This window comes from Scylla paramamosain, chromosome 2 (assembly GCF_035594125.1).
Source record: "Scylla paramamosain isolate STU-SP2022 chromosome 2, ASM3559412v1, whole genome shotgun sequence".
Classification (NCBI taxonomy): Eukaryota; Metazoa; Arthropoda; class Malacostraca; order Decapoda; family Portunidae; genus Scylla; species Scylla paramamosain.
In genome coordinates this window covers 32,544,317-32,569,316 of record NC_087152.1, presented here as the reverse complement: position 1 = coordinate 32,569,316, position 25,000 = coordinate 32,544,317, and the positions used below count along the sequence as shown (strand labels likewise).

General features: G+C 42.5%; 1 protein-coding gene across 1 annotated transcript in view; it reads left to right on the top strand.

The window, feature by feature from the left end:
• Positions 1-25,000, top strand: part of LOC135113695 (uncharacterized) — a 134,492-nt gene that overhangs the window by 19,954 nt on the left and 89,538 nt on the right. Inside the window, 1 exon segment of the mRNA XM_064029195.1 lies at positions 13,403-14,876. Coding sequence (XP_063885265.1) covers positions 14,747-14,876 — 130 coding nt within the window. The 5' untranslated portion in view covers positions 13,403-14,746.

Below are 25,000 nucleotides of genomic sequence, written 5' to 3'. Positions count from 1 at the left end.
CCTCCCTCCCCCTTCCACCTGTTTTCCCTTTCCCCTTCCCTCTCTCCCTTCCCCCTCCCTTCACACAAAAGTACTGACCCCTGCACAGCATCTGATCGTGACCTTCTGCTCTCTCTCTCTCTCTCTCTCTCTCTCTCTCTCTCTCTCTCTCTCTCTCTCTCTCTCTCTCTCTCTCTCTCTCTCTCTCTCTCCATTCGGACCGACTTAACCTATTATGAGAGAGAGAGAGAGAGAGAGAGAGAGAGAGAGAGAGAGAGAGAGAGAGAGAGAGAGAGAGAGAGAGAGAGAGAGAGAGAATGTTAACTGTATTTGAATCAATAGCATCTTTATCTTCCATTTCCTCTTCTTCTCGTCCTCCTCCTGCTCCTCCTCCTCCTTGTTCCACTTCTTACTACTTACCTCTTCCCTCCCTGTGTCTTTCTCTTCTTCGTCTCTCCACTCCTCCTCCCCCGTCGTGTGTTTTTCCTTCGTACGTGCCTTTACACACTTTTTCCTCTCTCTCTCCTCCGTCACCTGTTCACTTCTCACCTTGCTCCTCCTCCTTGCAGACTTCCTTACCTTCATTCACCCTTCTAAGTTCGAGTACAAAGCCCCTCCCTTACTCCCCCCATTCTCCCTCCAGACCTACCTACCTGATTTCTCCTCCCTTGCTCTCTCTCCCTCCCTCCCTCCCTCCCTCCCTCCCTCCCTCCCTCCCTCCCTCCCTCCCTCTCTCTCTCTCTCTCTCTCACCCACATCTCGAGCTGGTTGAGCAACAATTTCGTCTCGTTGTGGATGTCAGATGATGACGTCACACTTCTCCCTCGCTCCTCTAGCCAATCACCTCCCTCCCATCCTTTCTCCTTCACCCAATCAGCTCTCCCATTTACTTCTCCCCACTCCAGCCAATCGCTTGCCTCTCTTGTACGCTCACTCTTCTTAATATGCCTGTTTGTCGTGTGAAATAAAACTCCCGTAGCGAAGAGCAGATGTTTGGGCTTTGTTCAGAGAGAGAGAGAGAGAGAGAGAGAGAGAGAGAGAGAGAGAGAGAGAGAGAGAGAGAGAGGTGAGATAATGTACGGGTCGTAGATTGTAAAATGAGTGGTCCTTTTCTTTACGTACACTATGAGGTACTTGAGTTTGTTTGGGGTCGGGTGGGGGAGTAGAGGGTAGGAGAGTGGGAGAAGAGTTAGCATTGGGGACATATGCCACCACTACTACAATCATTATTACCATTATGACTATTTCAGCACGACCACAGCCACCGCAACACTACAACCTTCACTTTAGTCACACCACACACCTCCCTTTACATCTCCATCAACATCATTTATAAGACGCTGCATTCGTAAAAGCACCACTGCCACCATCACCACCATCACCAGAACTGCTGCCAACAGGAAAAAACCACTGACTGCTGAGTCAAATTTAAGCAAGATCACGGCTAAGTACATACACACACACACACACACACACACACACACACACACACACATACACCAGTACAACAGACCCATAAGAAACCCAGTCTTATCCATGTAAGGTCCGTTAACAATGTAAATATATATATTTTTTATCATATTCATAATTTAAAAGTAAAAAAAGAAAAAAAAAAAACAGAACTGACAGCCAGGGAAATGCACAGAACATTTATTTTGAAGGATCAATAACAGCGTGAACTGATCAGACCACACAATAAGTTATATTTAATAGAGTTTAAGAGAGAAAGAAAAAAAAAAAACAAGAGGCTTCTTAAGACCTTCGCCCTTGATACTTACAAGGAATGGGGCTCACTTGCTGCCCTTTTGTCTCCATCACCACTCACTTGCTTCATGCGTCGAGGGAAAAAGTATCGTACACCTTCAGTCCATCACAGTATTATACCCAAGTCAGCAAACAAACTAGTCTCTAAAGGACCTTGTCGTGTAGGTAATTGTTATTCGTGGAGTGACTGTTCCTTGCAGACTGTGGACGGAGGGGAGTCTGGCCCTTACTTTGGTTCCTTAGTGAGTCGTTCAGTCAAGGTAGAGAAAAATAGCTAAGAATTAACTTAAATTAACGTCATTCAATAAGAGTAAACCAGTCTTTAAGGAAGCGAAGGAGGAAAGGAGAAGGAAGGGGAGACAGAGGAAGAAGCGGAGAAAACGAAAGGTTTACCTGATAACCTGATCCGAAGTTAGTTCCTTATATCAATTATTCAGTCAGGTCAGGGAACTATGATAATAAATTCGTTTAGATAAGAGCCAGTCTGCAAGATTTAAGGCGCCAATAAAGAGAAGAAAGAGAGGAGGAGTAGGAGGAGGGAAAAGGTTCACTTAATATTCTGACTGTTATATTCCCTCAAATCAAATCAGTCCGTCAAGAAAGGGAACACTATTAGTGAATTATATTAAAGTAGTCAGAGTTAAGGCGTCTCTAGGAAGGAGAGAAGAGGAGGAGGAGGAACAGCAGCAGCAGCAGCAGCAGCAGCAGCAGGAGTAGCGGTGGTTTAAGGACGAGTTTGCTGCTTATGAGCATGAGGGAGGACACCACCCCCACGTGCTCACCTCACCTGGTTGGCCTTACTCACAAGTGCACACAGGGGGTATTACGTGCACCCACACCTGGTACATTCATACATACATACATACATACCTATACATTCAAGGACACTGATTTTAATGTGGTGGTGGTGATGGTGGTGGTTGTGTAATGGTGTTTTTTTTTGTTACTATTAATAAAATATTTTTATATTATTATTATCATTATTATTATTATTATTATTATTATTATTGTTGTTGTTGTTGTTGTTGTCAATTTTGGTTAATTTTGCAGCAACAGTACCAACAACAAAAACAAAAACAACGACGACGACAAAGACTACTACTACTACTACTACTACTACTACTACTACTACTACTTTTACAATAGATTCGAAAGACAAAGACACGGACAGAACAACAACAACAACGACAACAGTAACGGAAAACAAAGACCCCATTTTTCACACACACACACACACACACACACACACACACACACACACGGAAGGACCCGTTTACTGGTGGTGACTGTAGTGGTCCGTTTAGTGTGTCAGAGTCGTGTGTGTGTGATGTAGTGTACACTGACGTAATTACTCTGATAATCTCTTCCTTTATTTTTTATTTATTTATTTTTTTATCTTAATATTTCCAGTTTGACTCACGTTCTGTTTTTCTCAGTATTTAATTAATTTCCTTTAGGTTGTATTTGTGTTTACTTTCTATCCTTTCTTCTCTGTTTTTCCTATATTTGTTCTTTACTTGTGACGTCTTCTCTGTGTTGTTGCTTCATGCTGTCTTAGTCTTCATAACACATCACGTGCGTTCAGTTTCCACCTTTTATTTTTTTCCCCTGTTTTTTTTTTTTTTCTCTCTCTCTTTCCTTTCTCCTTTCTTTGCTCGAGTGAACTGTGTCAGGGGGGTCGTGTTTCCGTCACTACTCTTTGCGTTACACGACAACGACTACAACGACGACCACCACCACCACCACCACCACTACTACCAACCCTTCCACTATAAACTTGGTCTCTCCTCCTCCTACAACACCACTACCAGAAACAACAACAATAACAACAACAACAACAACAACTACTACTACTACTACTACTACTACTACTACTACTACTGCTATTTTTTATCACGTTAACGATGCTGCATCACTCAATTCTCGTCGCGGTAGTTGCCAAAAGTCGCACCGTCACACTAGTCGTTGTCGAGTCGTCACAGTTCAGACAGGGGGCGTCACTCTCCTCGCCGCCTCTTGAAGCTTTGCGCAACTCCTCAGTGATGGGGATGTGATGTGTGAAGGAAGGAAAGCTGTGGGGTTTGCTTTTCTCTCTCTCTCACTCGTTGTTGTGTAAGGGATGAATCTGTGCAGTGTGTGTATGAGTTTTTTTTCTTCTTCTTCTTTTATCACCTCCTCTTTCTTCTCTTCTTCTTCCTCCTCCTCCGCCTTTTTTTCTCCTCTGTAAACGTATGTAGAGCATCATTCGTTTTCATCAATTTATTTTTTTCTTTACTTTTCTCTGCGACATCATCATCATCTTCTTCTTCTTCTTCTTCTTCTTCTTCTTCTTCTTCTTCTTCTTCTTCTTCTTCTTCTTCTTCTTCTTCTTCTTCTTCTTCTTCTTCTTCAATATTCCTTTTCGTTCCCTGCTTCCTCATTATAGCAAGGAAAACATGAACGAATGGCCGACACCATATTATCATAACCTGCTTCTCCTTCTTCTCCTCCTCCTCCTCCTCCTCCTCCTCCTCCTCCTCCTCCTCCTCCTCCTCCTCCTCCTGTTACATGGTTTAGGAGCAGAATATTTACCAAGGGAGGGGACTCAAAAGTTTCCTTCACATTCTTGTCCTTCTTAACCTCCATCCCTCCTTCCTTTTTCCCTCCCTCTTTCCTCCCTCCCCTTCTCCCCCCTTCCCCATTCCTTCTTTCCTTTTTCCTCCCTCCCCTCCCTCCCTCCCGTGTGGCCACAAGGGCTCTCGAGAGGGGAGACAAAAAGGTTGGTATGAAAAGGCGGTTCAGATCACTTACAAGGGGAGAGAGAGAGAGAGAGAGAGAGAGAGAGAGAGAGAGAGAGAGAGAGAGAGAGAGAGAGAGAGAGAGAGAGAGAGACAGAGAGAGAGATGTTAGTTTGGTATGCTAGAGATGAAGTTGTTCTTATTGTGGTGGTGGTGGTGGTAGTAACAGTGGTTGCAAATTTTTGTTTTCCTCTTCCTCCTCCTCCTTTTCTTCTTCTTCTTCTTCTTCTTCTTCTTCTTCTTCTTCTTCTTCTTCTTCTTCTTCTTCTTCTTCTTCTTCTTCTTCTTCTCATACTACTACACATACTTTCTTCATCTTTATATTTTTCCTCTACAACAACAACAACAACAACAACAACTACTACTACTACTACTACTACTACTACTACTACTATTACTACTACTACTACTACCACTACCACTACTACTACTACTACTACTACTACTACTACTACTACTACTACTATCATCCACACCACCACCACCACCATACCCTTGGGCATTCGAAAAAAAAAAAAAACTTCACCACTGCCATGGGACGGTGCGAGGCTCCCTTTTTTATAGGCCTTTAGATGGCCTTTGGGAGCCTTAGAGAATGACTTAGGGGAGCCTTTTTATGTCTCACGTGTTCGGCTAGTGGACCGAGACTTAGATCATAAGGAAGTGAGTTGGTGAGTTTTTGTAAGCGAGTTAGTGAGTGAGTGAGTGAGTGAGTCTGAGAGTAAGAGTGAGTTGGTGAGTGAAACGGTGGGCGAAGGAATGTGTGGACCGTGCGGAGATGAGATTCCATTAAGTATTTGATATTAGCAGGCGTGTTAATGATTGTAGTGGTAGTAGTGGTGGTGTTGGTGGTAATAGTAGTAGTAGTAGTACTAGTAGTAGTAGTAGTTGTTGTTGTTGTTCATATTGTAATGGTAATACTGATTATAGCAATGATAAGGATACTACTACTACTACTACTACTACTACTACTACTACTACTACTACTCCTACCACCACCACTATTCCTGCTGCTGCTGCTACTACTACTCCTACCACCACCACTATTCCTGCTGCTGCTGCTGCTGCTGCTGCTGCTACTACTACTACTACTACTACTACTACTACTACTACTACTACTACTACTACTACTACTACTACTACTACCGCCATTATTGCTGCTGCTGCTGCTGCCAGTAATAATAATAAGAGTAAATATAATGATAAGAATCATTTTAAACTTATTGTTACGATCTACATTCTCTCTCTCTCTCTCTCTCTCTCTCTCTCTCTCTCTCTCTCTCTCTCTCTCTCTCTCTCTCTCTCTCTCTCTCTCTCTCTCTCTCTCTCCTCCTTTATATATTTATTAATCTTTTGGCCTACATATATATTTAACTCTTGACCAATCAACGTTTATTTATCTAGTATCTTTTTTATTTAATATCTTATCTACGTATTTACACTCAGTTACTGGAAATTCTTAATGCACAGCAAACTCAACTACTGACTCATCTTACGGTAAAAAAAAATCTGCCGAAATTCATTACGCGCAGTTACTCAGGCACACAAAAATAAAATTAGAACAGGTCTCCAAGGCTGGAGTGACAAAAATGATTACTTGAGTTAATGACAAGGAATACGATTACAAAACTGAGGAGTAAGTGACATTTATTTGTGAACTTCTCTTAAATGTCTTGGGATGGGTGGTGATTTCCCCGACTCTCTCTCTCTCTCTCTCTCTCTCTCTCTCTCTCTCTCTCTCTCTCTCTCTCTCTCTCTCTCTCTCTCTCTCTCTCTCTATACGTTCTCTATCTCTTCCTTCTCCTCTTTGTATGTTTATCAATCGCTGCATCTTCGGATACAAACAAACACACATGAATTTAATCTATCTTAACTCTCTCTCTCTCTCTCTCTCTCTCTCTCTCTCTCTCTCTCTCTCTCTCTCTCTCTCTCTCTCTCTCTCTCACCCCTTAACTATCAATTTTCGCATCTATTTATACGTTTTCCCTCGGTCCGTTGCTGCCTCCAGGAGTAACAGCTGATCCTTGTTGTTATGAAAGTGATCTCTTTGTGACGTCACGGAGCTGGGCAGGCCAGAGGTGCTCGTAGGAGGGAGTGAAGTGAACTACTAGAGGAAGGTGTTCGGTGGCAGGAGTAAGTGTTGGGAAATCTGGATAAGGAGAGGGGGTGAAGGGAAGAAGGGTTGATGGATGAGGGAGGGGAAAAGAAGAGGAAATTATGATGAAAAGGAGAGAGAAAGAGAGAAAGAGAGAGAGAGAGAGAGAGAGAGAGAGAGAGAGAGAGAGAGAGAGAGAGAGAGAGAGAGAGAGAGGGGGGGGTGGGAGAGAACGAACCTCTGTATAAATCACAAGGTGTTTGTTTGGCTGGGATAGGCCTAGAGAGAGAGAGAGAGAGAGAGAGAGAGAGAGAGAGAGAGAGAGAGAGAGAGAGAGAGAGAGAGAGAGAGAGAGAGAGAGAGAGAGCAAAGGAAACCAAACACCCACTATAACGCTGTTGACACAAGTGGCCACACATCTATCACTTCCTCTCTTTTCCCTCCCTCCCTCCTTCCCTCCCTCTCTTCCTTCCTTGTATTCATTTTTCCCCCTGCGTGAAATGAAAAATAACATACAAAGGTAAATTCCTCGGCGGTCATTTAAGGTTAATTTCACTACGCCTTTTTTTTTTTTTTCGTAGCTATTGTGACCCTGTTTTTCTCCTCCTCCTCCTCCTCCTCCTCCTCCTCCTCCTCCTCCTCCTCCTCCTCCTCCTCCTCCTCCTCCTCCTCCTCCTCATCCTCCTCACGCGCCTCACCCCTGATCTGACCTGCCCTCTTAAAAGTCGTAATCGGAAGTGGAAGCCGCATCCGCTTTACAATCTAGGCGGTAAACCGAATCCGGCCTTGAACCCTCCTTCATTACCATCTCTCTCTCTCTCTCTCTCTCTCTCTCTCTCTCTCTCTCTCTCTCTCTCTCTCTCCCTGTCACACGAAGGAACCCATGTTTGGAAAGTGGTCCCTGTGTTATGGTAGGTGTCAGTCTTGATTTATTGGTGTGTGTGTTAGTGTGCCTGTGTGCCCCGCCCCGTGTTCTGTATGATGGTAAATATGTACTCGTTCTCATGATGTGGATTCTTGAACTCTTCTTCTAGCGTCTTAAAACCCTTGTATTAATGATTACAGGAGTGTTGATACCTTCTTCACTATTACAGGTATTGTTTTCATCATTATCATCAGCAGCAGTACGTATTAACTGTCTTTATAATTGAAATGCAGGAAAATGTAATTTCTAACCTGCTCCACTTATTTATGTCGGCTTCTCGTGTGCTGCAGGGCATTATCGCGTGTTAGTCTGTTCATATCAGGTGTTGAACGAAAGAATAGTGCTGTGCGTAATATTAGTGACTGTCATGACACAATGAAGGCGTCTGACTCGTATTGAAAGTGTAATTACAGTGGATTTTTATGAACGACAAGCTGATGTTGAGTTGACTTTTTTTTTTTTTTTTTCCAATGGGATGTGGCGGGTGAAATTGCTTGTGATAATGATAGTTTTCCGTCTGGGAGTGGTGTGCCTCCTCTCCTCGCATGCCTGTACCGAGCCACATGCTTACGCTTAACTCCGACGCTCGTTTTTTTTTTTTTTTTTTTTTACTCCTTTTTCCTTGTCTGCGCGATGCAAGGGCAGCTGATGTGCGTCTTCTGTAAAATTACTTAATCTAGGATTTTTTTTTTCCCCCGTTGTTCAGTTGTATATTACGATTTTTTTTTTTCGCTTTTGGTTTCTCACGTTTTGTCATTTTCTTTGTTGTGGAAAAAAGTACTTTTTTATTTCACCTAAAAATGTGAAGGTGTGATGTTTTTTTTTTTTCTGTTCGTCTTTTACACGTAAGTACAGAAGCTGAAATGTCCCAAGGCTTCTGATACAGCGCAATAATGAAATTTTTTCGTAATGACTGTGGAGTAATCATTTCTTTGTCTTCCCAGCAACCCAGACATTCCTTCCCGCGACGAAGGAAATAACCAATTGAATAAGTCTGTAAATAAGAGTGTGGGAATGCAAGGCAGTGCTCACAACTCCATTACCTTCACAGTGTGCGCGTCTCTACCGAACCTGCGCGCGCACACACACACACACACACACACACACACACACACACACACACACGTAAGGTGACCCCTCACGACTCGACTCCTTTACTCCCTCAGTTTAATCCCCGGAGACCTGTTCCTTGCTGGAACTCGTGGGAGGCGGGGCCGGCAGAGGCGAGGCGGGGTGGGGCGGGGCGGGACCTGCAGTGTCTCGGAAAGGCGGGTTTAATACGTGGGCGAGGCGCAGGCCAGACAGGGGTAAATACACGGGGCAGAAGCAATGCCCGGGAAAGATGAGGGTGGAGGAGGACGGGTTCTGCTTGTAGGGAGGGAAGGAAGAAGGCTGTGTGAGTGTGAGAGCAGCTCGTGGCTTCTTGGAGAGAAGGGTGGGCGAAAAAGTTGGGTTGTAAAGTTAGAGAGGGACTGACTTAGGTAGATGAAACGTTATTAAGTCACGGAATGTTATGAGAAGACCAGGGATATAGATAAATAAATGGATGGGTGGATGTGGACTAAAATACACACACACACACACACACACACACACACACACACACACACACACACACACACACACACACACACACACACACACACACACACACACACACACACACACACACACACACAAGAACATGAGAACAACAGGTGAGCTACAAGAAGCCAGCAGGTCTACACATAACTTATCTGTAATGCACGAATACCCAAATCCACCTGTCATCTCCATTAAATGTACCTCCTCTTAAACCTGCCTATTGACTATGCACTAACAACATGATTACTGAGTCTATTGCCGTTCTCTACTGCCCTATTTGAGAACCAATCCTTCCATTTTTTTTTCTTTTTTTTATACATCGAACTCTGTCAAGGCAGAACCTGTTATTTCTCATCTTACCCTGATCTTTCCTGGTTCCCTTTTGCCGTGCCTTCATCTCCCTTCAGACTTCAGCCCAAGTTAAAAGTTTCCGCGTCTTATTTCTACAACTAACACACTCTAAGGAAGTTATCGTTATTCTCAAGAGTGTTTTCATGACCCTAATGACAGCTGAACAAAACATACCAATCGCCAACAAAGAAAAACACCCACGAGGACCCGATAAATCACCTGTATGCCTTTGAAAAACAGTCCCAAGATACGAGCACTAATGAGACTTGATTTTGGTAAGCAGGGTGGAGCAGGGGATGGATTGTGGTAGCTCAGATGTTGGATGCTGGGATAGTGGTGGAGGAGGAGTGTGGAGATTGAAAGTGGTGGTAGCCAGATGGAGGTGTAACAAGGTGGATGGTGGTGGGTGTTAACGGTGTGTGTGTCTCTGTGTGTGTGTGTGTGTTGGAGACGAGGTGAGGGCGGGGCAGTGAGAAAGGACAAGTAAGGAGTGGCTGTATCTCTCAGTTTGTCTTTCTTTCTTTATCGTTTATGTATTCAGGCTTCTTATGTAGCAGCTTTACATTCTAGACTTTTATATTTGTAAGTTGGTGGCTATTTCGTAAGGATAAAGAGTTACCTGATGTGAAGGTATCAAATTTAAAAGCTAATCCTATCTATGTAGTCTCTCTCTCTCTCTCTCTCTCTCTCTCTCTCTCTCTCTCTCTCTCTCTCTCTCTCTCTCTCTCTCTCTCTCTCTCTCTCTCTCCTCCCAGTAGGACGGTGGGGACAGAGTGGGATACTTTTAGGGGATTAAGGAAGAGGCTATTCTGAACCAAAAGACGTGCATTACAGGAGACGGCGGTGTGGGATCGAATCGCATGTTTCTAAAGTGATACCGAATCTCGTGACCTCGAAACAGGATCACAGCCTCCCGCCCCTCTCGTACAGCAGCAGGGCAGGGAGGGAGGGAGGGAGGGAAGGAGAGAGGGAAGGAGGGAGGGAGGGAATGGGGGTAGGGAGCCATAAGAGCAGGGAATGAGGCTGTGGGTGAAACGTAGAGAGGAGCAGATACCACCACCACCACCATCACCACCACCACTACCATCATCGTTGTTGTTATTATCATCATCATCAACAACAATCGGCCAGTAGTAGGAACAACAACAGCAGCAGCAGGAACAACAACAACAACAACAAAAACAACAACAAAAACAAAAACAACAACAACAACCCCTACTGCTGCTGCTGCTACTACTACTTCTACTACTACTACTACTACTACTACTACTACTACTACTACTACTACTACTACTATTACTACTACTACTACTACTACTACTACCATCACCATCACAACCACCACCACCAACAGCAACATCATTACTGAATTTAATTCTTGTACAACGGTTATTAATCCTTATACAGTGATAGTAATTATAATGGCAGAGTAACAAAATGAAACTGAAACATAACAAAAAAATAAACAAAAAAAAAAGACGCGGAAACCATTTAGTATGCATTTACGTCACAGGAGGGTAAGGAAGGTAAGACATTGCGCCAAGAACTGGTTAGGGACGAGCTCAGTGTTTTGATGTGTTTTGAAGGGCGGAACGACGCGTGGGAGTCAGTGTGTTGGTACATGAACATACAAACATGAGGGAAGCTGTACATGTCAGTAGATATACGTATCCTTCCCAGTGATAAATGTAGCAAGGAAAATCAGACTGAAACAAAAATATTACTACACATTTCATTTACGTTTCGACTACGTGTGTAGGTTAAAGCGTCCTGTTGGCGCACGTAATGGACTTAATCACGAATGTCTTTCAGTCCACGTTACTGATAAGAAGTACGAGGGATAAATTAAAGTGGTGACTTTCACACGATAACGGTGAAGTAGGAAAGTTTTATCAAAGTTGTGTGGGTGGTGACAGTTCTCTGAATAGATTGAATGATCACATGTTACTTTTTGTCATACTTGTCAAGACAGAACTTAAACAAAATTACGTATAAGTGTAATTTTAGAATCCACCACTGACGACAGAAGGACTGATAGAGTAATTCAAACTCTGTGGTATCTGCAATTCAGGTTTTGTATTGTAAACATGTTTCATGTTATTCAAATGTGAAAACAAACTTCATGCTTTCATTAACAATCAGAGAATGAAGTGTACGTGCATATAGATTGGGTAGTTTCTGGCATCTTTGGACATTTGAAGGACTACCACTAGAAGATCAGAAAATAACGTAATAGAAAGGAAGGACATCTGGAAGACTGCCACTAGGAGATCAGAAAGTGACGTAATAGAAACTCACACTTAGAAGAGAATAAGAAATAGTGCGTAATTTTCATAAACTCTCATTGCATTATTTTCTTGTACACTAATATTCTTCTTAATTTTATTGTGAAAAACGATAAGCTAAAATCGCAGTCGGTGGAATTAGCGATGACCATTTGTAGCAGTAATGGAAGTAATCAACATGCATTGGACTGCATCTGAGCACGTGGAGCAACTAGCACGGTGTGAATAGATGACAGACTCGCGCATCACTACTACCGCCTCAGCCTTCAGGGTCTGCGTGGCTTACGAGTATCTCCATCACAACTAGGGCCGAAGGAGACGCTAAATGAGTTTGTATGTGTTGCGTCAGTCAGTGGGTGAAGGGATGGCTTGGGCCGTGTGTTGTGTTAGGTAGTAGACGCCTAAGCCAGCGTGTCGCGGTATATGGCCTGACACCCTCCCTAACTAATGGGGGGAGGCCTTTGTCGCGAGGTTAAGTAGTTTAGTTTGATGCTGCTGATAGTGAGTGAATGAGAATCGCTTTGGAGTGAGTGGAATGAGTGGAGTGCTGTGAGAAGAGTATTGGTGAATGGGTGGAATGAGTGTATGTGTATAAATTGTGTAGTGGATGTACTGAGAATATAACATGGGAGTAAATGTACGAGTACTGTATGGTCTTAAGACAAAGTCAATTTAAGTAAACATCTGAAATAAAGGCAAGCATGGGGTAACAAAGTCAATTTAAGTAAACATCTGAAATAAAGGCAAGCATGGGGTAAAATGTATGGTCAATTTTAAGTATTAGTTGTCAGTGCTACTACTACTACTACTACTACTACTACTACTACTACTACTACTACTACTACTACTACTACTACTACTACTACTACTACAACTACAAACGTTTTAGCCATTCCCTGTGGCCTCCCCTCGTGGCGCCCTCGAAGAAGCATGACTGGAATGCGATTGTTGGCTTATCTCCCTTCTCTCGTTTCTCCTTCCTTCTCCCTCCCCTCTCCTCTCTCATTCCCCTCCTCTCCCTTTCTCTTTCCCGCCCTACGCGTGGTCAGCTAAGACTGTAAACAATCCCACCTTTCCTTCCCTCCCTCTGCTCTCCCATTCTCTCGCTTTCCTCTCTGCTCTCTCCCTCCCCCGCCTCTCAAACTTCCCTCGATTCCCTCCTCTCCTCCTCCTCCTCCCTCTCTCCTTCCCTCCTCTTGCTTTTCATCCCTCCTCCCTTTCCCTAGTTCCTCCCCTCACCCCCTCTTCCTTTTCTCTCTCCACCTACCCTTTCCTCCCCTTCCGGAAGTGTGGCTGGCGACACCTAATCAGAGAGAGAGAGAGAGAGAGAGAGAGATTGTTTTTGGCCTAGAAGCCTTACCTAATTGTAAAGTACGTCAGATGTTAGTATTAATCAGTATTAGTACTATTAATTTTTAGGTCTGTTGTAATATACTATTCAGATTTTTTATTATTGTAAGTATGATGGGTATTTTTTTTCTCTGATAATTGTTTTGATAAAATTACCATGCCTCCTTGATAAAATGGGACCTTATTCTTATTATTATTATTGCTATCATTATTATTATCATTATTATTGTTGTTGTTGTTTTTGTTTTCCTTTACTTCGCGTGTATTTACTTGTTTTTCTCTTCTCCCACAGTCGCGATGGTGATTGGAGGAGCCGCGTGACACCTCACCTGCCTCGGGCCAAAGCACTGTCCCCACTGGTCCTTGGTCCTCCACGCTGGCCAGTCACTGCACGCCACGTCGAGACCAGATGGGCATTTCCCTGAAGCAACAAAGAGGAGCTGTAAGATTAATGGAACAGTTGATTATCTTATTTATTTTAAATGCTAGACGCAGAAAAGTGTGGTGGTAGTGAATGGGAAATGTGCTGAAAGTTTGAAAATAAGAAGAAAAATCTGTCTTCCATCGTGACTGGCTGGAGTTTTGCTGTTTTCCTGTGACGTGGCTGGTTGTGACTGGCTGTCCTTAAACTCACAGTCACCCTCGATATTCCATGAGGTCGTTGAACTAGATGAGCATCTGCTATGAACGGAAAACTAAGTGATATGAAGTCAGCACTAGAGGAAAGTAGATGGAAGGGAGATAAATTCAGAAAATAAATAAAGCACTGTAATAAAGTGGTAAACTAAAGAAAATTACCATTAAAGTAATAAAGTCATTACCAAATAATTAAAAATTCCAGTGTGTTTCATCTCTACATCAGTTCGTTTGTTTACACCACAAGAGGAATACGAATATATAATTGTTCGCTATGAAACACGAAGAAAACAATAACCTAAAAGAAGAAAATAGATCAGTGCTAACACAACACATCTAGATGAATAAAGGAACATAATTGTACGCAGAAACACAAACAGAAAGAAGAATGCGAGGAAAACCTGATAATCTAAAGAAAACGCAGCAAGAGACCAGCGTGAGTAAATAAAAAGAAAATTGTTTAATCTAACCTCCTTTTTCTTCAACCTTGACCTTTGGCTTGATTCAGGCCACCTTGACGAGCCGAAGAAAAAGAGAAACACCATCATGAAGCTTGATTAGGAAGTGAAAGGAGGGAAGAAGAGGAAACATCACGTAGTTAGATGCCCTTAGGGAAAGTAAAAGTAAAGGTGGTAGAAATGGAAACGACGAACTGAGAGTGACTAAAGTAAAGAAAGGAAGAGCCAAACAACAACGTGAATAGAAGTGATATATTCTCATAACGAAAGAAATAGGAAAAATAAATCATATCAACAAACACGCAAGGAAAAAAATAAACAGTAGTTCCCTAAAGAAGAACAATAACAGTCACTTCAAAAAATAAGTGACACGAACGAAAAAGAAAAAAATAAATAAAGTAACGAGCAATAACAACACTTAAAACATTCACTTCAAAAACGGAAGAGAAAAGCAGAAAAAAAAAGTGTAAAGAAAACGTTGACTTAACACATTTGATAAGAGAGTTACTGTTGGTAGTGAGTGCGTGATGTTGCCTTCCCCAATGCGCGCCCTGTGCCTCGGCCCCCGCGAGCACGTGGGGGCCGACGAGGCAGACGAGGAGCCTCACGACGAACTCCACCTGGCTGTGCTCACCGGCAGGACCAAGAGGATCAAGAACCTACTGAGGAAAGGTGAGTCAAGCATTACTGTAACATTGTGCGCCGTGTGGAGAACGAGGACCTGGGAATTTTACAGTGAAGAATTGAATTATGGGAAGATGCACAGAGAGAGAGAGAGAGAGAGAGAGAGAGAGAGAGAGAGAGAGAGAGAGAGAGAGAGAGAGAGAGAGAGAGAGAGAGAGAGAGAGTTGAGGAAGAAACCGAGACTTGCAGACAAACAGGCAGACAGATAAAATAAAGTGGATCATTATGATGTTCAGTGAGAAGAACGGAAATTGAGGAAGAAGAATTGAAGTTGGAGGAGGAGTTGGAGGAGGAGGAGGAGGAGGAGGAGGAGGAAAGAAGGGCAGGTGTTAGAGAGGAAAGGAGGTAGGTGTTTCCTTCCTGCTCTTAATGCCTACCTTTTCCCTTGTCCCTGTCTGTATCTCTCTCTCTCTCTCTCTCTCTCTCTCTCTCTCTCTCTCTCTCTCTCTCTCTCTCTCTCTCTCTCTCTCTCTCTCTCTCTCCAGTTCTCCTCCTCCCTCCTCTTTATCCTTGTTGTTATTGTTGTTGTTGTTGTTGTTGTTGTTGTTGTTATCTCCTTCCCTTCTACAGATGTTATACTGATATTCATCGATTTATCTATTTATCTATCTATCTATTTATCTATTTATCTATCCATCTTTCTATTCATCTATCTATCTATATCTTATTTATCTACCTACCTATATATCTATCTATCTATCCATCTGTCTATCGACTTATCTGTGTCAGTCTCACTCTGTCAGTCTGTCTTTAAAATTCTCCCATTGAATCTTAATCCATCTTAATTTATCATCTTCCTTTAGACCTTTTTTTTCACTTTTCCCACCCTTACTTATAAGTCATCAGTGTTATTGAGGAGAGAGAGAGAGAGAGAGAGAGAGAGAGAGAGAGAGAGAGAGAGAGAGAGAGAGAGAGAGAGAGAGAGAGAAAGAGAGAGAGAGAGAGGGTAAACAAAAAGGGAAACAAGACATATGTACAGAGAAAGAATGAAAAAGGAGAGAGATTGAAAAAAAGAAAAGACAAGATAGGGATGGATGGAAGAATCAGGTAAAGGAGGACAAAAGGGAATAAAAGGGAGGAGAGGAAGTGAAGGCTGAAGGAATAGAAGAATAGAAATGTAAAGATGTTAGATACAAGGATTACTGAAAGAAAGAGAGAGAGAGAGAGAGAGAGAGAGAGAGAGAGAGAGAGAGAGAGAGAGAGAGAGAGAGAGAGAGAGAGAGAGAGAGAGAGAGAGAGAGAGAGAGAGAGAGAGAGAGAGGGAGGGAGGGAGGAGAGAGGGAGGTAATAAAGGGAGGGAGGAGGGAGAGGAAGGAAGGAGGAAAGGTGGTCTTACCTGCCTGCTGCTGCTGCTGCTGCTGCTGCTGCTGCTGCTTCACCTTTGATATCATTAACGTGTCCCGTGAGCCGTGACCCACGCACCTGGCGGCTCTCTCTCTCTCTCTCTCTCTCTCTCTCTCTCTCTCTCTCTCTCTCTCTCTCTCTCTCTCTCTCTCTCTCTCTGTTCCTCTCTGTTTCTCACGTTTTCAAAGTTCTTTCTTTATCCTTTCCTTTTCTTGTTCTTTTTTCCTTCAACCGATGCGTGTTCGTCCTATCTTTTCTGGCATATCTTTATTTATTATCCTTCAGCCTTTTCTTATCAGACTCCTTACACACACACACACACTCTCTCTCTCTCTCTCTCTCTCTCTCTCTCTCTCTCTCTCTCTCTCTCTCTCTCTCTCTCTCTCTCTCTCTCTCTCTAATTATTATCTTCCCCTTATCATTATGATTTTTGCTTGTGTGATTCTTCCTTGTGTTCTATTCTTTCCCTTCCTTCCTCTTCCCATTTTTATTTTCCTCCCACTCCTCCTCCCCCCCTCCTCCTCCTCCTCCTCCTCCTCCTCCTCCTCCTCCTCCTCCTGTCATTGTGTTTACCCTCTGTTGCCTCTATCTGAGTAAAGAGGAGAAGGAGGAGGAGGAAAATTAGAACACACACACACACACACACACGCAGAGAGAGAGAGAGAGAGAGAGAGAGAGAGAGAGAGAGAGAGAGAGAGAGAGAGAGAGAGAGAGGAAACCGTGGCAAGATGAACTCATAGAAAACGTGAAGAGAGAGCTAATTGAAGTCAACACGGGCTATAGAAAACGAAAGTGTACGAGTCTCCCCCGCAAACACCGAGGAGCTGAGGTAAAGAAAACGGGAATGTGTGGGTAATGTGCTCCACTGTTCAGTACAATACGGTCCCTTCCTTCCTCCTTCCTTCTTCCTTCCTTCCTTCCTTCCTTCCTTCCTTCCTTCCTTCTCGTCATATTAATCTTCATCTTCCTTCATTTCTTCCCCACTCGCAATGTTAGTCTCGTTTTCTTTTTTTCTTCTCTCGTCGTTCATTCTTTCTTTCCTTTCTTCTTTCATTCTATCTTTACTTGTCATATATTTTTTTATCATCATCATCTTTCCTCTCAGTGTGTTTTCCATTTATTTCCCTTTCATTCCTCTCTTTACATTCTGATTCTTTCCTTCCTCCTCTTATTTATCCTTCTTTCCCATCCTTCCTCCATTTTCCTTTCAATAATTTTTTGTTCATTATTCCGTTATTTACATTCACTTTTATTTTATTATTTCTTTGTCTCTTTTTCCCCTCCATTTACTTCTATTACTTTCCTATTCCTCTTTTCTCTCTTTGTTTCCTTTAATTTCATATCCATAAACACCTACTCTTCTCCTTTCCTTCATCCACTCCATTCTCCCTTCTCAAGAATACCCTCTTACCATCTACCCCTTCCTCATCACCTCCTTCCTCCTCTCCTTCTCTCCTTTCCTCCCTCCCTCCCTACCTCCCTCCCTCCCTCCCTCCCTCCCTCCCTCGCTCCCTCCTCTCCTTTCCCTCTCAGGATCATTGAGACTAGTAGCTCTTGAGGCATGTTTGTTTGTTTATATGAGAGAGAGAGAGAGAGAGAGAGAGAGAGAGAGAGAGAGAGAGAGAGAGAGAGAGAGAGAGAGAGATGAATTGTTTATGTGGCTCCAGGATATTTCTTAACCCTTTTCTCTCCCTTCATTCTCTCTCTCTCTCTCTCTCTCTCTCTCTCTCTCTCTCTCTCTCTCTCTCTCTCTCTCTCTCTCTCTCTCACCATCATTTTTCTTCCTTCCCTTTCTTCAACCTTTCTTTTCTCCTTCCATATTTTTGTATGTGCGGTGTGTGTGTGTGTGTGTGTGTGTGTGTGTGTGTGTGTGTGTGTGTGTGTGTGTGTGTGTGTGTGTGTGTGTGTGTGTGTGTGTGTGTGCACCGTTTATCTTTTTTTTTTTTCAGTCTTTCCTCCCTCGCCTTCCACTTCCTTCCCCTCCAATGTCTCCACCCTTGTGAGTCATCCTTCTCCGTGGACGCGCTCTCCTCCTCCTCCTCCTCCTCCTCCTCCTCCTCCTCCTCCTCCTCCTCCTCCTCCTCCTCCTCCTCCTTTTCCGAGCCTCGTTGCGTTTAGCCATCGTAATAGTTGTCGTTGTTGTCGTCCCTCCTCCTCCCTCTCCTCCTCCTCCTCCTCCTCCTCCTCCTCCTCCTCCTCCTCCTCCTCCTCCTCCTCCTCCTCCTCCTCGGTCTTTTATTGTTGTTGAGCAGTAGTGATCATTTCTGTTTTCTTTGTCTGTCTGTCTCCCTCTCTGTTTGTGTCGTATTTTCAATTGTCTGTCTGTCTCTATCTGTTATTCCATGTGTTTCTGCTTGTTCGTTCGCCTCTTCCATTTCTTAATTTGTCTGCCTGCTTTTGTGTGTGTTATTTATTTATTTTTTTTTATGTTCTTGTCTCTGTTTTTGCTGTTTTCTCTTCCTAACGGTCTATAAGTCTGTCTGTCAGTGACTCAGTCTGTCTGTCTGTTTGCCTGCCTGTCTGTGTATCTGCCCAACAGTGCGTCCTTCCTTTATCGGTTTGCCTTTCTCTCTATTTGTGTGTCTGCAACTCTCTCTCTCTCTCTCTCTCTCTCTCTCTCTCTCTCTCTCTCTCTCTCTCTCTCTCTCTCTCTCTCTCTCTCTCTCTCTCTCTCTCTCTCTCTCTCTCTCTCTCTCTCTCTCTCTCTCTCTCTCTCTCTCTCTCTCTCTCTCTCTCTCTCGTCTCCGGAAATGAGGTATAGAATTTGCCTCCCGGGCGGAACTCTGTGGTGTCTGAAGGTGGGAGTGCGACGGGAGGGAAGGGAGGGAGGGGCGTGAGAGACGGAGGGACGGGATGTGGCAGTCAGCTAAGCAGGGCTGGAAGGAATACAACAAAGAATCATGTTGCTCGTACACGCACTTATCCAGCTATTGATTCTGAATAAGGAGAGAGAGAAAAGAAAAATGGTCGTCTTCTGTGTTTGTTTTGGCTCCGAAATTCATCTGTATGAAAGCTTGCAAACTTCTAAAATCTAAACGGATATTAAAAAAAAAAAAAAAAAAAAGTAAAACCTCGTGCCAAAATCAAAACACATATTGTGAACGAAAACCCTTGTCAAAAAAAAAAAAAAAGAAGAAATAAGTAAATAAGTAAAACCAATAATGTCTCCACGAAAAATTTTGTCGAAAACCAATGGACTGTTTAAAAGAAAAAAAAATAGTTAACATGAAAATTTAAGCAAAAAAAAAAGATAAATAAATAAAATAAAGAAAAATTCAGTAATCGTAAAAATGAAAACCGTCTTCTTAAATCTACTAACTGGATCAAGCTCTTAATCAAACACGTGAGCGTAAACTCTTGGACTTTCTTCGTGCCTGCCTGCTGACGACGCTAAGAGTTAATGTCGCCTTAGTTTTCTATATATCTTGAGTCGTATGTATAAACTAACAGAGGATTTAGGACACTCTTGAGGGTTTTATTGTCTCTGGGGAGCGTGTGTGGTGAGCTTTCCCGTTTTTTAACCTGTACGGACAGCTGTGTGCCTGATTTTGCATTTTTTTCATAAACACGCAAAATTATTTTCAGTTCACGGAAATATACTTGTACTGAGGGTGTGGCCTTACGTGGACTGTGTGTTTTTATGAGACGCATTGAGGCGGCGTGTGTGTTTTGGTCAGCGGGGAGAGAAAAACCACACACACACACACACACACACACACACACACACACACACACACACACACACACACACACACACACACACACACACACACACACACACGCCTCAGGTCAAGGAGATAACGGGAGGTGGTGTGTGCAGCTCAAACTAAATTGTCTTTATTGCCACACGTGAAGACCGCAAAGAACCAGAGTGACTTAGTCTGGCGGTAGAAAGTTTAGCAAAGCACATAAAAGTAAATGAAGAAATTAATGAGAAAAAAATAAATAAAATGGGATGGTAGTCAAGCTTACAATATACTGGTTTGCCTCCTCATAAAGAATAAATAAGTGAATAAAACTTAGTGGCGCAATCATACTTGTATTAGTTTAATGAAGAGGAAGATTCACGCATATAATAATACTGTACATAGATGAGAGATCGAGTAAGAATGTAAAGAAAAGGCAGAGAGAGAGAGAGAGAGAGAGAGAGAGAGAGAGAGAGAGAGAGAGAGAGAGAGAGAGAGAGAGAGAGAGAGAGAGAGAGAGAGAATAAAGGGGTGAAAGTGATGCGGTACAATGCTGCATTTCATCCTGACGTGACGTTAACACGTACAGTTCATCCCTCTCTCTCACGCTGGAGGCTTTGGTTTACATACATACAACAAATAAAAAAAAAAAAAAAACGTTAATACAATTGTTGCCACACCAACACGTCTTCTCCAGCTATTAGGTGATCGGTTTTACTGATCACGCCCCTCATCGTAGGGTCGAGGAAAGGCAATTGTCTCTCCGACATTTATTGATGAGGTATCGTGATCGTGAGAACAGCGAACAAGTTCTCGGTCTCAATTTCTCAAAAAATAACATACACATTGGTATAATAACACTCATCGTATCACAACACTCATAGACAACTTATACAATCAACTTGACATTATGACATTCAGTTTCTACTACAAAAATAGTACACTAACCTCGGTCACCTGCCTGTTCGTGTTTGTGTGACTGCGTCCACCGAGTGAATGACGCCGCCTATAAACTATGAATGAAGGAACCGCACCCTGTTAACAAGTGAGCATCGATTCGAGGCTTTACATAGAGTTTAATACTAGTAAGCCCTCACACAAGTTTTCATCCAAATAATAAGTAATCGACATTTCACTTCTGATTATAAAGGAATAATGATATGAGACACACAAACGGAAACAATACAGTCCTATCATTACCACATATAAACCTTCTTACCTCTCTTTTCCACTCACTCCCATCGAATGCCCGTCTATTTCAGGTCATCCCAGCATAGACGGGCAACCGACAGAGATGAAAGAGTAAAATAAGTAGATGTAAAAAAAATAAATAAAATAAAATAAAACTTTATGAAAACTCAGATGAGAATTGAAGCCAGAAAGGTACTTAACAGAGCGAAGGGACCCTAAAGAGTTGCTGGATTTGTCGCACGCTGGAATCAAGGTTAATGCAAGACGCTTTTCATTACGTTCAAAATTATCATTATGCCGAAAAAGAAAGGATTTATGGTACAGGGAAAGGTAAACGCTAGTGACGAAATGTGAAAGGGAGAAAGAGAGGACATATCTACTGAAAGAAGAGGAATTGAGGGTGAAATTGAATATTAAGAGAGGAAATTAGGAAAGTAAAAAAAAAAAATAATGTTCAGAGAGAGAGAGAGAGAGAGAGAGAGAGAGAGAGAGAGAGAGAGAGAGAGAGAGAGAGAGAAAGGGGTTGGTTGAAATGGAGGGAAAAACGGTGAGAGAGGAAATAAAAAAGAAAAAACAAGAGGGAGGAAAAGGTAGTTAGCTTGTGTACCCCCGGAAATTCTCTCCCCCTCCCCGGAAATACCTCCCTCCACCCTCCGCCTCCTCCGTTAGGGTGGCGGGAGGAAAGACACGCAGATTGACCGATAGATAGACTGAGATAAGACGATAGATAACCTCCTTCCATTGTGTCTCGGCGTCATAACAGCGAGGACGTATGGGAGCAATACCTGTTGTTTGCTGTTGTTGTTGTTGTTGTTGTTGTTGTTGTTGTTGTCGTTGTTGTTGTTGTTGTTGTTGTTGTTGTTGTTGTTGTTGTTGTTGTTGTTGTTGTTGTTGTTGTTCATTCCTTCTTCTTCTTCTTTCCTTCTTCTTCTTCTTCTTCTTCTTCTTCTTCTTCTTCTTCTTCTTCTTCTTGTGTTGTTGTTCTTGTTTTGTTGTTCTTGTTGTTAGCTTCCGATGATGTAGCAGTGTTAATAGTAGTAGTAGAAGTAGTAGTAGCAGTAGTAGTAGTAGTAATAGTAGTAGTAATAGTAGTAGTAGTAGTAGTAGTAGTAGTAGTAGTAGTAGTAGTAGTAGTAGTAGTAGGAATAGTAGTAGTAATAGCAATGGCCGTAGTAGTAGTAGTAGTAGTTGTAGTAGTAGTAGTAGTAGTAGTAGTAGTAGTAGTAGTAGTAGTAGTAGTAGTAGTAGCAGCAGTAGTAATAGCAGTATTAGTAGTAGGAACAGCAGGAGCAACAGTAGCAGCAGCAGTAACAACAGTAGTAGTATTTTTAGCAGCGGGAGGAAGGAGGAGCAAGAGGAGGAGGAAGTGATTTTCTGGAACAGGTGTGAAGGAACTAATTAACGGCACCTGCATGGACCGCTTTTACCTTAATGAGTGTTTAGTAACGTCACCCTGTTGCCTCTTCCTCTCCCCTCCCCTTGTAATCTCTTCTTTTCCTCCCTTTCCTTCCTCTCTACTCCCCTTCCATCCCCATTTCCTTCTCCTCCCTTTCCTTCCTCTCCACTCCCTTTCCGTTCACTTTTACTTAGACTACCGTTCCTTTTTTCATGTAAGTTCCTTTTTCTTTTTTTTTCTTTCTCTAGTCCATTTCCCTTTTCCTTTTCTGTTTTGTTCCTCTTTCTCTATTTTCATCGTCTCCTTTTCTCCTTCTCTGCTTTTCCACCCCTTCCTTTTCCTCCTGTCCTCACCCCTTTCTCTTGCCTTTCCTTTCCTCTTTTCTCCCTTCTCTTTACTTCCCTTTTCATTCCACTTCCCTTTCATTCCTTATCTCTCTTCCTCTCCGCTCCCCTTTCCCAAACCACACCTGTCCACCCCCACACTCCCCTCCCTCCCTCCTATTTATAGCAATTACCCATCTTCCTTCACGCTTGTCCTCTTCCCCTCCCATTCCCTTCCCTTTCCATAACTCTTCCTCCCATCATCGCCCCCTCAATCACACTCATTTCCCACCTGCCCCTCAAACACCCCTCTCCTCTCTCCCCTCTCTCCCTTCTCCTCTCCCCTTCTCTCTGTCTCCCCTCACCTCCCGACACCTCCACTTCCGGTGCCCCGAGATTTACCTGCCGTTTTGAAGGTCATGGGTCTCACCTGTGGGCTGTTTCTTTCTTTTTTTTCTTTTTTTTCTTTTTTTTTATCGCTGGTTATATTAATTACTTCGTCCGGTTCACTTTTTTGTTCGGTTTTCATTTTCTTTTTTCTTCTTTTTGTTTCGTGTGTTTTTTTTTTCTCTGTTCTTGCGCTTCTTCTTGTCTTTTTTTTTTTTTTTTGTTCTTGTTCATTATCTTGTTTTTCTGATTGTGTTCTTATTCATTGTCTTCTTTTTTGTTTTTCTTTGTATCATTTATGTTCGTTGTTAATATTGTTTTTTTTTTCTTCTTTTTCTCTCTCTTCCTTTGTGTTTCTTTTTTTACATTACTCAGATTACGTATTATTATTATTACTATTATTATTATTATTATTATTATTATTATTATTATTATTATTATTATTATTATTATTATTTATTTTTCTTATTATCATCATGACCATCATCATCATCATTTACCATAATTACTTTTTACTGTTCATTCTTCGTTCTTTCATAATAACTGAAAATTCCCTTCATCCATTCAGTTCGTTCCTATAATTTTCTTTGGTATATAATTACAGTGCACAGATTATGAAACAAAGAATAGCGGTTTTTTCATTTTTCTTAATGAAGACAAAATTAGATGGAGCCAAATAGTGGACTAAATATTTACGAAGATGACTGGTGAAAGTGGTGAAGAGAACCTGACAGTGAGAAAGGACGGGGGTAAGTGAGGACAAAAATGAAAGAGAGAAGTTGGGAGTTGAAGTGGATGGGTGCAGTGGAAAAGTATGGGAGTGGGACCAGTAAAGGGATGGGTTGATGGTTAGGAAGTAAGAGAGACAAGGTGGAAAACAAAGGAGTAGCGTTCTTGACTGTCGTGTGAAGAGGAAAGCAGTATTTTTTTATTATTTATTTGTTTATTGATTGTTTTATTCATATATTCATTTTTTTTTTTATCTATTTTTCATTTTATCTTATTTTTCTTCTGTCTTTATCAGCGATAGACAATTCTGCAGCAGCTTCTAAATTTAGCAGTTTAGATCTTCGCTACCTTGAAAATGTTCAGCCTTTAATTAATGGCACAGGCAACTTTTTTTTTTTTTTTGTAGTACAGGCAGGCTTTTGTATTCCTAATGTATCCCCGGCAAAGATAGGGTTGATAAGAAGAATATGGGTATTCCTCTGCCACCCAGCGATAGCTTGAACAATGGCAAGCTTCTGGGAGGATGACAACTCGGGTCAGCCAGCTCACCACGACCGAGCGCTGACCACTATAGGCCACCGTCTCCCCATGAGGGAAAAAAATGTTCAAGGTTTTAAAGACGTACTTTGTTTATTTTAAGTGTTCATCTATTTACGTACCTCTTTTCTTTTACCATACTCTCTCTCTCTCTCTCTCTCTCTCTCTCTCTCTCTCTCTCTCTCTCTCTCTCTCTCTCTCTCTCTCTCTCTCTCTCTCTCTCTCTCTCTCTCTCTCTCTCTTTCATTTTACTCTTATTTGTTAAAGTTTTGATATTACCTCAGCGTGTGACAGAAACGTGTGTGTGTGTGTGTGTGTGTGTGTGTGTGTGTGTGTGTGTGTGTGTGTGTGTGTGTGTGTGTGTGTGTGTGTGTGTCGCTAGCGTATGAGCCCGCGTGTGAATGACATTGAAAAAATGAAAAACCACACCGGCACATGATCCATTTTATTACTCACCCGCACGCCCGCCGCCACCTTCTGGCAGACACCACAAGAACTGAAGGTATGGCAATACACACC